Below are 13,738 nucleotides of genomic sequence, written 5' to 3' on the forward strand. Positions count from 1 at the left end.
TCCCATGGATACTGAGTTTGAGGAGGGCATTTCCCTACTCCCCCTTTCTCTGTGAACCATTTGGTTTGAGTGTGGGGACAAGGGGGACATAAGTGTTGAAATGTATGGGTTAATACATTCTGATAAGACAAAATCTATGTTATTATCAGTAACTGGGGTTCTCTAAATATATTGCCTCGCACAGCCATGCATCTGGAGCCCATGAGCTGGGCTGCACAGACATTAGGACCATTGAAATTAGTTAGCTCTCGGAGTGGGATTCATGTCACAGTGCATCTCTGTGTCAAAATAAAGACTCCGAAGGGAAGCATATAAAGGTCCTCCCTCTCTGTATAGGAAACCGAAGTTCTGAAGAAGTGGGGAAGAAAGAACTGTAAGGGTGAATTTGTGGAGGAAATATACTGAAATTGAAGTACTAACCACCAATCCCCCCACCCCAATACAGTAACTCCTCGCTTAATGCTGTAGTTATGTTCCTGAAAAATGCGACTTTAAGAGAAACAATGTTAAGCGAATCCAATTTCTCCATAAGAATTAATGTAAATGGGGGTGGGGGGTTAGGTTCCAGGGAAATGTTTTTCACCAGACAAAAGAGACACACACACACACACACACACTATAAGTTTTAAACAAAACAATTTAATACTGGTACACAGCGATGATGATTGTGAAGCTTGGTTGAGGTGGTGAAGTCAGAGGGAGGGATATTTCCCAGGGAATGTCTTACTGCTAAATGATGAACTAGCAATTGGCTGTGCCCTCAAGAGTTAACTCATTGTTGTTAATGTCTACAAGGCAGCACGAATGGAGGGAGGGGAGACGTCATGGCAGACAGAGACAGAGACACACACCGTGTGTATGAGAGAGAGATGCGCATTGCACCTTTAAATACGCTGACCCCACTCTAAGTACATTGCCTTTTTAAGTAGATCAGCAAGTTGAGACAGCAGCTGCTGCTAGCAAGCTCCCTCTGTCCTGAGCCCTGTCATGTCCCCGCCCTGCTCTATGGAGATGGGGTAAGTGGGGGACAGGAGCAGGGGTGAGGGGGGCACCTTGACATTAGCACCCCTCTTTCTCCCCCCCACACAGCAAGCAGGAGGCTCCAGGGAGCAGCTCCGAGGCAGAGGGCAGGAGCAACACATGGCAGTGGAGGGAGGGCCAGCTGAACTGCCAGCAATTGATAGTCTGCTGGGCGGCTGCCGCACAGGGAACTTAGGGGAGTGGGGAGCTGATAGGAGGGCTGTCAATCCATCCTGGTTCCAAGCCCCCACGAGCCAGCTGCAACAGGCTGCTCTTTCGGCAAGCGGTGGACAAAGCAAGCGGCTGCCAAACAACGTTATAAGGAAGCATTGCGCAATTTAAACGAGCATGTTCTCTAATTGATCAGCAACGTAATAATAAAACAATGTTAACTAGGACAACTTTAAGTGAGGAGTTACTGTATTTGCTTTCATATATCCCCACTGTTGATGATATTAAACAAGCAGCAAATTCATCCCAGGAGGAGGCAATTTCTAATACCTTCTTGTATAACTTGGACTTCATTAGCGACAAAGAGTCCTGTGGCACCTTATAGACTAACAGGCGTTTTGGAGCATAAGCTTTCGTGGGTGAATACTCATTTCATCAGATGCATGTTGGACTTCATTGAATTTTACAAGCAACAAGTCCAAGTATCCTGGGTGAGTTCTCCTATCGGAGGTTTTAAATCCATCCCTATTATGAAGGTGGGAGAAGGCTAAGCAAAAGGAGACCCCCCTCCTCTCCTTTAGGGCATTGGATAGGAGAAATTTCTAGACAAATACTGGGAAAATCAGACCTTTGTTGAGGTTATTGAATCTGGGAAGATACTGAGCAGTAAGTCAGACCCGAAGAGGGTACATCCGGAATCTAGCAGAAATGTGCATGATACACCTGCTGACCCTGAGGCACAATCAAATTGTGACCACTATTGGTGACTGAGTAATTAAACAGGTTGTTCCAAATCTACCAAGTTGTCCCACAAGACACTTCTACAAAGATAAGCAAAATGAAGAATCAGCTTCATCCTGGTGAACTGAAGCCTCAGGGAGGAAGACAGAAAACAAGTCTGGTCAACCACGAATGATATCAAGCCATGAACCCGGGCTCAGATCAACTCATAATCTGGATATCTGACAATAAAGATAATCTGCCACTATGAATGGGTACAAATAGGTAGACACCCCAGATGCTGCAGCACAATCTAAACACCCTTTACAAGTAAATAGTTCAAGTGGACTACACCTCCTCCCTTTTCATCTACTTCTGACTTTGGCGTAGAGGCTGAGTAAAAAAATACCACAGAATATCGTAATTTTAGATGTAGACTGCTTTGCCCTGCAACATGCTAAAGGCCCAAAGAGTGCCACGAGGGTACGTGTTTGGAAGAAGGGTACTGAGGGTTACTTTCTGACTGATGAGGAGGATTCTACAGGGAGCTGACCCACTTTCTAGTTGATGTTGAGGGACAAGTTTATGCTTTTGTTCTTAAAATGGCTAGATGGTGTCACATCCTAGATAGCTGAAAGTGCCAAAAGCATAAGAGAATGCCCACTTGGAAGCTAGACCAGAGACCTTACGCAGTGGCAGGAACAGACAAAATGCATTGATACTTCAGGGGAGAGGCATGTAAAAGTGGCTGTCTGTGCTGGGTGCTACTTTTATGGGCAGCTGTCAAAGATACTGTAGCATCTTCTAATGCTTGACAATCACTTCTTGTCCTTTCAAATGTGCTTTAAGGCCTTCGGACAGGAGGAGGCAAGACTTGTAACTGCCCTCAAAAAGGTTGCAGGCTAGGAAGTTAAGGTCTCTTCCATGGGAAATTTGGAGGTATTTCTCTTGAACCCCGTAAGCCTGAGAGTAAATCAAACACTCCTTTTGTGTATCAGTGAAACATGTTCCCAGGCCAGACTTACCTTCAGCCATAATGAGCCAACAATAACAAACTGAGAGCTAAACCCAAGCTCCACAGTCTCCTAAGAAAACAATTATGACTAAGATTTGAAAAACAAGAACAGAAAAGAAAAAAAATACTCAAATTTTGGAATTGATGTGAAAAAAAACAACCACATTTGTTGAGAGACCAGAAGTCCTGAGCTGTGTGGATATGAAGAGGACAGGGAATGAGGAGGAAGGAGTCATTTACTCCTTTACTACACTGATCTTCTCACCAACACATATGGCTCAAGTGGTTCTTGGAACTCTGGGGAATCTGTGGAGATAATATTTAACCTTTTGTCCTTCCCTTGAGAAATTAAGAGAGATTTTCAAATGCCTTTGGTGCTGGCTAATCTCAATTCCCATTGAAGGCAATGGTAAAACCCCTGTTAACCTCAATGGGAGCCGACTTTGAGCACTTTTTGAAAAATCCCATTCTTAATCTCCTGGTGTACAAATAAGTGCAAATGTGTAAAGTGGAGTAGAAAAAGAACTCAAATAAAAAATGAAAGTCTAAAATAAAATTTGGCTTTCCATGGTCAAACTAGGGGGAGTCCAACGGTAAAGATGACATATAACATGGAGAGAAAGCAGCAGGAGCTATTATGGACAAAGCCAAGGTTTTCAACGAAGAATTCACACATGCAGCTATGGAAATAAAACATAACTGAGAAATTAAAGTAAATGGAAAATAAGGATGACTAAGTAGTATTTATTATGTCCCTTCACAGTTGTATACTATTATCCCATCTCTATTTTAATGTCTCCTCAGATGCCTGCAATTGTCATCCCGTTTCCAGAACTTGCCCCTTTGTTCTTCAACATTGAATTAGCTAGTTTTACCCGCCAATGCTTTTCTTAACACTCCTCTTCTTCCACATTGTTATTCCACTCTCTCTCTTTTGACTCTCCCGTTTCTATGCTTCCCACTACCCTTATTCATTTTTTTTCTGGAGCTCATTCAGTTGAATTGTAGCATGTTTCTATTCTTTTCTACAGATATAAGTAAGTTTTGATATCATATCTAGCTACTGTGTATATGTTGCTATCTCTTCAGCAGGATATTGAGCTACTAGCACTGATAGCACTGAAAATATTAAGATAAAGTAAGGGAATAAAATAGCTCTTTTGGCTTTTGCTGTCTAGTTCTTAAAAATGAACCCAAACATTTAACTCTCCCCTTTCCTTTAGTGCTCTTAATAATGCAATCTTTCCACGAGCAGCTGAATAGTCAAACAAACAATAGCAGGCATCAAAAGCATTGACGACTGGCTCTGGAACATGGAGTGTGCTTAATGAGCAAAGATAATATAGGATTTAAGCTGTGCTTATTGGAGATGTATACATTTTAATATGATGCACTTGCTACTGAATATATGTTAACTTACTTTTGTCTTATAAAAAGGCCCAAATCTCATCTGTGCTTCCCATGATGACAGACACACATGCACATGACTAAGGAACAGGTTGGGTACATTTCTAAAAGCAAACACCATTTGATGAAACAAGATTTTAAGATCACAGAAATTTGTCTATTATGATGTCTCTTTTACCATACAGCTTTTCATGAAAAGGTTGGATTGCTGGATTTCTCTTTACATGTGTTTCTGTTCACCTTTAAAGATACAAATCTAGCAATCAAGTTAAAATAGTATCCAACAACAGAGATCCAAGACAACACTTGGAGGCTTTCAGGACAATGAAAGAACACTGGGAATCTGGACCTCCCGAGAGCATAGAAAGCTTACCTTCAGCAGTGCCTGAGATACCGTCAGCTTTAAAATTGCTAGTGCTTTTCTTCCTACGATGTTTCTTTCTGTTGGCATGAGGGGAGGGAGGAGGATCCAGTTTGGGACTTGTGGTACTGGATATACTTGGACTTGAACACACAGAATCTCCCAAACCAGTATCTGCAATTTGACACAAAGCAGACAAAAAGTGAAAAACTCTATGAATAATGCATAATTTTAAATAAATGCCTGAAAGATCCTGCCAAAATAAGAATGTTGTGAGAGATTACAGTTCTGTACTGCCTAGTAGTTATTTATATTAGGACATATTCAGATTCTTTTTAACTTACCATCCAAAGATTACAGGAAAATCCACTACTTTTTGCAAAAAATATTCACTAGCAAATTGGTTAAGGACTGATCCAACTCCCACTAAATCAATGGGAGTCATTCCACTGACTTTAATGGGAATTCAAATGGGACATAAAGGTGGGAGATTAGTTTAATAGTTCCAGGTGTTCTCCTAACTACAGAGAGCTTACTGCTACCCAAAACACTCAGTTCATACTAGGAAATCAGAAAATATATGGGAAAAGGTGTGACTGCATGCTTCCATTGAGTATTGTTCATTTGTCTTCAACAATGCTAATCAATCAGAAGAAAGATAAAAATGGTGGGTTTGGCCAAAAATAGAACAACCATTTTTCTTTCTAATGTGAATAATTATTAAAAAAAATCGAAATGTGATTTTATTAAAATATCATTTCTCCCACATGACAACGATGGGGTATCTGATTTGTGTATACTTACAGATAGCCGATACATTACAAAAAATAACATTTTTTCACTACTTTCCCACTACTGTAGTATTCTAGGATAATATACAAAGTTTTCTAAGCAATAATGATGGCAAGTAGTTTTTCCCTCCATAATTAAATAAATCATGAGGCACAAGGTGGGTGAGGTAATATCTTTTATTGGACCAAGCTTTGTTAAAACAGAAATTGATCCAATAAAATGTATTACCTCACCTTTCTTGTCTTTCCTGTCCCGGGACAACACAGCGACAACACTACAAATATAAATCAAGTCATCCCTTTTGTATTCAGCCAATCAAAGGTAAGATTACTTAAACATAGCAGCTTTGCCATCTCTCATACTTTCATAAATACATTCCTATTCCTGCATGTCTATTCTATATCCCATGCTTAGGTACTGAGGCATAATGATGTGAAACAGAATGACTCATCTAAAAATCTCTATCATTCTTAAAGCACATGTGCTGTTGGTGGGTTATTTTATAGTATACACGCTCTTAAGTGCCACTTTCACTGATAGGAGTTGGCAAATACAAAGAAAGGGGAAAGTCCCTCTGATCTGCTGGTTTGGCAACTCAGTACATATATGGCAGGAATACAGAATAAAAATTACATCATCACGACCATGTATTTCATATATTTTTAAAAAATCATTACTACCACCACACTGATTCAAGCCAAAAAGTGCAAGGAACCCACTAGTCACAAGTGGTAGGAATTAGTAATACCACCTAGACTTGCCATACTGTCGAAGCCATGCCATTTTGGATTTTTAACTGACACTAGATTTTCATAGGCAACCTTAATTTTGGTATTTCTTAACTATTGAGTGCTTGCTTTGTAACTTTAATCTTCTTTTAACGTATTTTTTGTAATGGAATATATAAATATGTCAGCAGAAAAAAATAATGTAATAATCCTTTACAGTAAATATCAATTGAAATAGATTTTAAAATTCCTCTCTCTTGAATAGAGAAAAATAATATAATCTGTGATTCATTATCACTGGGCCATAGTCTCATGTGAAAAACTTGCAACTAGATCTATTAATGGGGACTTCTCAATTATGTGCAGTCCCACTGAAGTTCAAATTAATCCCCTTAATAAAGTCATGGGACACAGCACAGGCATGGGGCACTACACGAGAAGACCCTATTAAAGGATTGGGTCCCTCTGATTGAATGGATCAACACAATCAACAACCAATTGACATGAAATATATAATGCACAAAAAAGGCAGACTATACATTTGTTATACCTAATGTTCTATTATTTTGTTAGTTTGTTGACATAATACAAAAAGAAAAATGAAAAAAGCATATTGGAAATTAGCCAATAAGCACTAAAATACTAATTCAGAGTACGTCTGTTTTCCCCTTGTAAACTTGATAAAGTATCTACAAATAAGCAAAGCCAAATATAAACCTCAAAGAAAAAGTTCAAATTAAAGTATTTGCTAGCTTCCCCCTCTGGCCCTTTTTAGCATATCAGTCTTAAAAAAATAAAACAGGAATATCATTTAACCAGTTTTAATTATATGATGAGATACTGTGTTGAAAGAAATACTTCTACTGTACTTTTCCTCTGAATCTGTAGGTGGTTTTTTATTGAGGATATACTTCTTAAGAGTCCTTCATTCAGTCTCTGATCAATGGTAGATAAGACTTCAGTTATATAGCAATTAATGTTTTGGCTAAGAATAGTGTTAAATATGTATAATTATTTTTTATTTACTCAGTATAATGTCCCACACATTAAGAAAATACTCTAAAAGATTAAAGAAAATGGAACTGCTAGAATTTCTGTGTTCAAGGACAAAGATGAATTCTTTTCCACTCAGCATCTAAAACTGCTTACACCTGATTTGAGAGAGACAAGGTGGGAAATGTAATATCTTCTACTGGATCAGCTTCAGTGGGTAAAAAAGACAAGCTTTCGAGCTCCACAGAGCTTTGTGGAGCTCAAAAGCTCGTCTCTTTCACCAAGAGAAGTTGGTCCAATAAAAGATATTACCTCGCCCACCTTCTCTCTCATAACACTGGTCTACAATTTTTGAGAAGTTGTCTGCTTCAGAGATAAAATGTGCTATTTATTATGTATTTTGATGTGCTGAATTCAAATATGACAATTAAAACAACTGATTGGCTACTGTTTCCAAGATATTTAAGTTTTTACATTTTATGTCTATGTATAATGTGTAGATAATAGAGTTTTAATCATAAATTGTAAACCTAGGTCTTTTCATGTGTTTATGGTTGCTTTACATGATATTTCACCTGTCCTGTTTATGTAACACTTTAAAAATCAGCAAAAGGGTTATATAAATAAAATGTATTATGAAACAAAACGCAAAAAACTATTCTGTACATAGTTTAGTCCTATTCAGTGTCTACTCGGCGCTTCTTGGCTTGTCTCTTGTATTCATTAAATGGAGCATCTCTTGCCACTGTCCAGCAATAACCTGCAAACACTGATGGGCTCCATTTGCCTTGATAGTGTTTCTCCATTGTTGCAATGTCCTGGTGAAATCGCTCGCCGTGCTCGTCGCTCACTGCTCTGCAGTTCGGTGGAAAAAAATCTAGATGAGAGTGCAAAAAATGTATCTTTAGTGACATGTTGCAACCAAGGCTTTTGTATGCCTTGAGGAGATTTTCCACCAACAACCTGTAGTTGTCTGCCTTGTTGTTTCAGAGAAAATTTACTGCCACTAACTGGAAGGCTTTCCATGCCGTCTTTTCCTTGCCACGCAGTGCATGGTCAAATGCATCACCTCGAAGAAGTTCATGAATCTGAGGACCAACAAAGACACCTTCCTTTATCTTAGCTTCACTTAACCTTGGAAATTTTCCACGGAGGTACTTGAAAGCTGCTTGTGTTCTTCATCAGACCCAGCTTGATGTGTAAGGGTGGTAACAAAATCTTCCTTGATTCAACAAGAGGTGGATGCTGAACACTTTTCCTCCCAGGCTCCAATGACTGTCGGAATGGCCAATCTTTCTTGATGTCGTGGGAATCTCTTGCACGACTATCCCATTCATGACCAACTGGAATTGATGGCAAAACATTGCCATTATGCAGTAAAACAGCTTTAAGACTCGTCTTCGATGAATCAATGAACAGTCTCCACTCATCTGGATCGTGAACGATGTTGAGGGCTGCCATCACACCATCGATGATGTTGCAGGCTACAAGATCACCTTCCATGAAGAAGAATGGGACAAGATCCTTTTGACGGTCATGGAACATGGAAATCCTAACATCACCTGCGATTCCACTGCTGTAGTCTGGAGCCCAACAGTTCTGCCTTACTCTTGGGTAGTTCCAAATCCCTGACAAGGTCATTCAGTTCACCTTGTGTTATGAGGTGTGGTTCAGAGGAGGAGGATGGGAGAAAATGTGGGTCCTGTGACATTGATGGTTCAGGACCAGAAGTTTCATCCTCTTCCTCGTCTGACTCAAGTGAGAAGGATTCTGGTGCATCAGGAACCGGCAGTCCTTCTCCGTGGGGTACTGGGCGTATAGCTGATGGAATGTTTGGATAATGCACAGTCCACTTTTTCTTCTTTGACACACCATGCAGAAGTAACAATTGCTGGTATGATCTCTTGGCTCTCTCCAAATCATTGGCACTGCAAAAGGCATAGATTTCCTTTTCCTGTTCAACCACTGGTGAAGATTTGTTGCACAAGTGTTGCAGCATATGTGTGGGGCCCACCTCTTGTCTTGATCTCCAATTTTGCAGCCAAAATAAAGGTGATAGGCATTCTTAACCATAGTGGTTATACTGCGCTTTTGTGATGCAAAAGTCACTTCACTACAAACATAGCAGAAGTTATCTGCACTGTTCACACAAGTACGAGGCATCTCTGCTCACTTTGGCTAAACAGAAATGTGTCCCTTTGCAAAATCAAACACTGACAAATAAGAGAGCACGACACTGTATGATTTCTAGAGCTGATATAGGGCAATTTGTTCAGCAGAGTGATGTAAGCTTCATTATGATTGCATCATCCATGACTTCTAGGAATAATATGATGCAATTCATATCATGTATGACGCAATACCAGCTTCAGATTGCATCATTCATTGTTTTGCCTAAAAAGCAAGTACTGTCCAAACCCAGTCATAGATTTATTCATAGATCCAGTCAAAGATGTATTTTAGTCATTTCCGGTTTAAATTGAGATCCCTTCCCTTTATAACTCACTTATCCTCCGCCATTCCCAAGTCAAGGGTCGTATATACTGACCCAATAGCATATCTTGAAAACTAGAGCCAATCAACAATTTTAAGCATCATTTTCGTTCTCAGTGACCCAGAATTAGTAAAGTTTGACTACATTTATTTCAGAAGCATTTTGGCTGTAGAGCAGTGTAATCAAGGACCAACACAGCCATAATAACACTGCAATACTGATGATTTGATACTTCCATACAAAAATCAAACTAGTTTCTTAATGTATAAAAAAAAAGTTAAGAAACACCTTATAAGAAAATATCTGATTTAATTACTGAATAAATGGTTGTTTATTAATTACATGCTTAGTTTGAAAATACTGAAAGAGCTGTGGGTGGCAAATGACACATATTTCAGGGATTTTAAAAAATTCCTGTAAAAAGCCTCATTATTCCTTTTTCCATGTCTGTAGGAGTATTTTTAAATTAGGCAATTTATGATGTAATCTGAAAGAGAAGGATGGGGTACATATTCACTGAACAGTAGATCTAAGTATCTGTAAAAAGAGGTGCTTGAAGCAGGACACAGCTTTAAAGACTGTGGCTTCTCCAAGCGCAAAGAAATAAGAAAATAAATTCTGGATTAGAACAAGAGAAGATTCAAAATCCATTTGGGGAAGGGTCTTTTCTCTTTTCTTCTCCATTCGATACTGGGAGAAGGTGCAGCAAAAATAAAATGGATGAAAAAGATACAGATGCAAAACCAAATTAGCGAAGCAAACAGACAGATCATCTGTTCTGTATGTTTTCCTTTATGTTTGATGCCAGGAATGATCCATACTTAGGACTCTAAAAACATGACATTGCCAAAAAAGAAAATGCAACTACTCATAGTTAAGGCTGAGAGTGTGATGGAGGTCATGGATTCCGTGACTTCTGCAATGGCTGGTGCTGGCTCAGGCAGCCCCTGGGCCAGCAGCAGCAGTTTGTGTGTGTGGGAGGGGGCTCAAAACTAGGCACAGGGGGTTGGAGGGTGCAGGGGGCGCTGCTTACCTTGGGGTGGAGGGGCTCCAACTGGCATGTCCCTGCAGCTCCTAGGCAGCGGAGGGGCCGGGGGTGGGCTGGGGGTGGCTCTCTCTGCGCTGTGTGATGACGGTGCCCGCAGGGCATTCCCCTCCCATTGGCTGCGGTTCCTGGTGAATGGGAGCTGCGGCAGCCGGCACTTGTGCCCCTCCGCCGCTTAGGAGCTGAAGGGACACGGAGCTGGGAAGGGAGCCCCTGCCAACCCTCCCCACCCCAGCACGAGTCCCGTGCCGTGCCCCCTCCCAGACCACCCCCTCCCCAGAGCACCCGTGGCCCCCCACCCAAGTTTTAGTCACAGGCATTTTTAGAAGTAGTCATGGACAGGTCACGGGCCATGAATTTTTTGTTTACTGCCTGTGACCTGTCCATGACTTTTACTAAAAATAGGCTACATTTTAGTCATGGGTATTTTTAGTAAAAGTCATGGACAGGTCACGGGCAGTAAACAAAAAATTCCTGGCTTGTGACCTGTCCATGACTTTTACTAAAAATACCCATGACTAAAATGTAGCCTTACTCATAGTACAAATCATGGTTAGTGTTCTTATGGCTGTTAATATTTGCTTATGCCTGTGTGGGTGTCTTAATTACTCCTGGGGGCCTTCTGCGCCAAAACATTAAAAACTCTGCAAATTTTGTCAAAATAAGACTACATAATAACACCAGTTTCAATTATTTTGGTAATTTATTTCAACATACCTGTCAGCAAGTATATCTGTAACAATACAGACACACACAAAAATCCACCCAGGAGTAGAGAGTTAAAGAAACCCCCATGACAACCCAATTCCTGTTTCTCTTCTCCCCACCCCTCCCAGAGCCCAGCTAGGGGGTCAGATACCCACAACCCCTCCCCCTAAGAGCCCAACTGCAGGGCCCCCCTAGCCCAGATACCCACACTCCCTCCCCCTCAAAGCCCAGCCTCGGTGTGTCCCCCCCCACCCCAGATACCCACAACCCCCCCACCAGAGCCCAGCCATGGCCCTCCCAGCCCAGACACCTGTCCCCTTTCTCCCACCCCAGAGCCCAGGGATCCAGAGGGAGAAACAGCCTGATGCTTGGTCCCAGGCTTGCAGTTTCCTGCGTACTGCCATCTTCTTCCCTCAGGGCATGCTGGGAACTACAGCTGCCAGGAACCGTCTACCTGCCTCCCCACAGCAATGTCTTTTATGTGTGAGCTGGGCTCTGCCGGGTTAAGTGGCCCCTACTGTCAGCTAGCAACATTGCAGCCCATTTCTGTGGGGGAAAGGAAATTCTGCACGCTCAATGTTAATTTCTGCAAAATTCTGCATTGTGCAGTGGTGCAGAACTCCCCCAGGAGTAACTAATGATAAGGTGATGAATAAAGTGTCCTAATTGTTCATTTTCACTTGGTTGCTGAATCGAAGATTTGCTAAAAACATCACATTGTTGAGACTGTTGAACCTACACACTGGAGAGTACGTTGAGTCTGCAAGGATTGTTTGTTTCACAACACGTCCCCCTGGGAATGTGAGGATGACTACCTGGGGGGGCATGGACAGGCCTAACAGTTCTCCAGAGTTTCAGCTTTCGTTCTAAAAATAGGTATCTAGTTATGATTGCAAAGACAACATTCAAAAGGTGACCTGAGTGTAACTGATTCACAGTTTTCCTGCCTGAGTTTGCAGAGAGCCTGAAACAATAGCTTTGAGGCATGAACTGCCATATTCTTCTCAGTGGGTACTAGCTCAGATGCCAGTAATGATATTTTACATGTTGACATTTAATATGTTAATGGAACCATACAGTAATATAAAATGGTACATGAAGGATTATATTTTGTATTAAAGTGTTTCTGAACTAGCTTGGCTTGGTCTTTGTAAATGAGGACTGACTCCCCCGCCCAAGAATTTAGCCTGGTTAAATAAATATTTTGATTGAAAATTTCACTATTTCACTCAGGCACTTGTTTTTAAAAAAACCGTAATTCTATATCCTTGCTTTGCCTTAGTTTAATTTCTTGAAGATAGGTGAATTACATAGAAGGAATCTGTGGTAAAATGTAAAGATTGTTTTGCCCTGAAATATGCATAATCTAACTTCTCTCGTATACGAGACCTGGAGAATTACCCTAATATGGTAAATCTTTATGATCCAACAATCCTTTTCAGATAATAACCTACTATCCTTGAGTCAAACAGCTCTAAAGTGAAGAGTCTGAGGTACTCCCTCCTCCTCAACCAGAAAAGAAATGTGAATCTTTGGTAAATGGATGCTGAACTTATATTGTTAGTGTATTAAAGCCCTATATTCTAGTTTCAGAGACCACCTTTTGAAGATGGAAGTTATTTAACATTCTACTGGTTTAAAATATGAGCAATCAAAATGTACTAGGCTCATATGCTGTGCTTTCCCATCTTCGACTACTTCTCTTGCCTGACAAGGTATTCTTCAAATTGAAAAGAGGGCTCCTGAAAACCTGGCTTCGGAAAACTATAAATGAGTTCAAGCTTCAGCCCACTGAATGCAATTTCTTACTCCTGACTGAATACAAATAATGCATTTTATTTTGTATCAATTACTACGCGTGAGAACAGACGACCACTGCCGATGCTATTAAATATGAAAAAAGGAAAAGAAAAAGGCACGCCAAATTAAAAAAAGCAAGCGCCTCATTACTCCACATCTCAACCAGCTTTGACAGAGGCACTAGAACTCATACGATGCGTTTCACTGATTTGGGATGGGCTGTTTTGCAGCCATCCTGTACGTTCAATGTCAGCCATTAGTTCTTCCCAATCGGGCATCAATGTTCAATGCACACCCAAAAAAATATATAATACTAGTAATAATAATAACAATCTGCAGACTCTCCAAGCTTCAATACTTGAAGTATGAGTCAAAGAAGCAGTTTCACTTTTCACTCGGGAAGCTGACAAGCATGACTAGAGGGGGAATAAAATAACATTCAGTTCGCATAAATATCAAGCAGGCTGCTTGAGACTGATGGGCC

The 13,738-nt window shown here is 40.6% G+C and overlaps 1 protein-coding gene across 5 annotated transcripts in view; it reads right to left on the reverse strand.

Annotated features, from left to right (window-relative positions):
- AGAP1 (ArfGAP with GTPase domain, ankyrin repeat and PH domain 1) overlaps positions 1-13,738 on the reverse strand; it is a 661,893-nt gene that overhangs the window by 144,702 nt on the left and 503,453 nt on the right. For all 5 annotated transcript variants that reach the window (XM_054043263.1, XM_054043261.1, XM_054043262.1 and 2 more), the window contains one exon: positions 4,707-4,868. In XM_054043263.1, the coding sequence (XP_053899238.1) occupies positions 4,707-4,868 (162 nt within the window). The remainder of the gene's footprint in view (positions 1-4,706; positions 4,869-13,738) is intronic.

Source organism: Malaclemys terrapin, chromosome 11, assembly GCF_027887155.1.
Source record: "Malaclemys terrapin pileata isolate rMalTer1 chromosome 11, rMalTer1.hap1, whole genome shotgun sequence".
Taxonomy (NCBI): domain Eukaryota; kingdom Metazoa; phylum Chordata; order Testudines; family Emydidae; genus Malaclemys; species Malaclemys terrapin.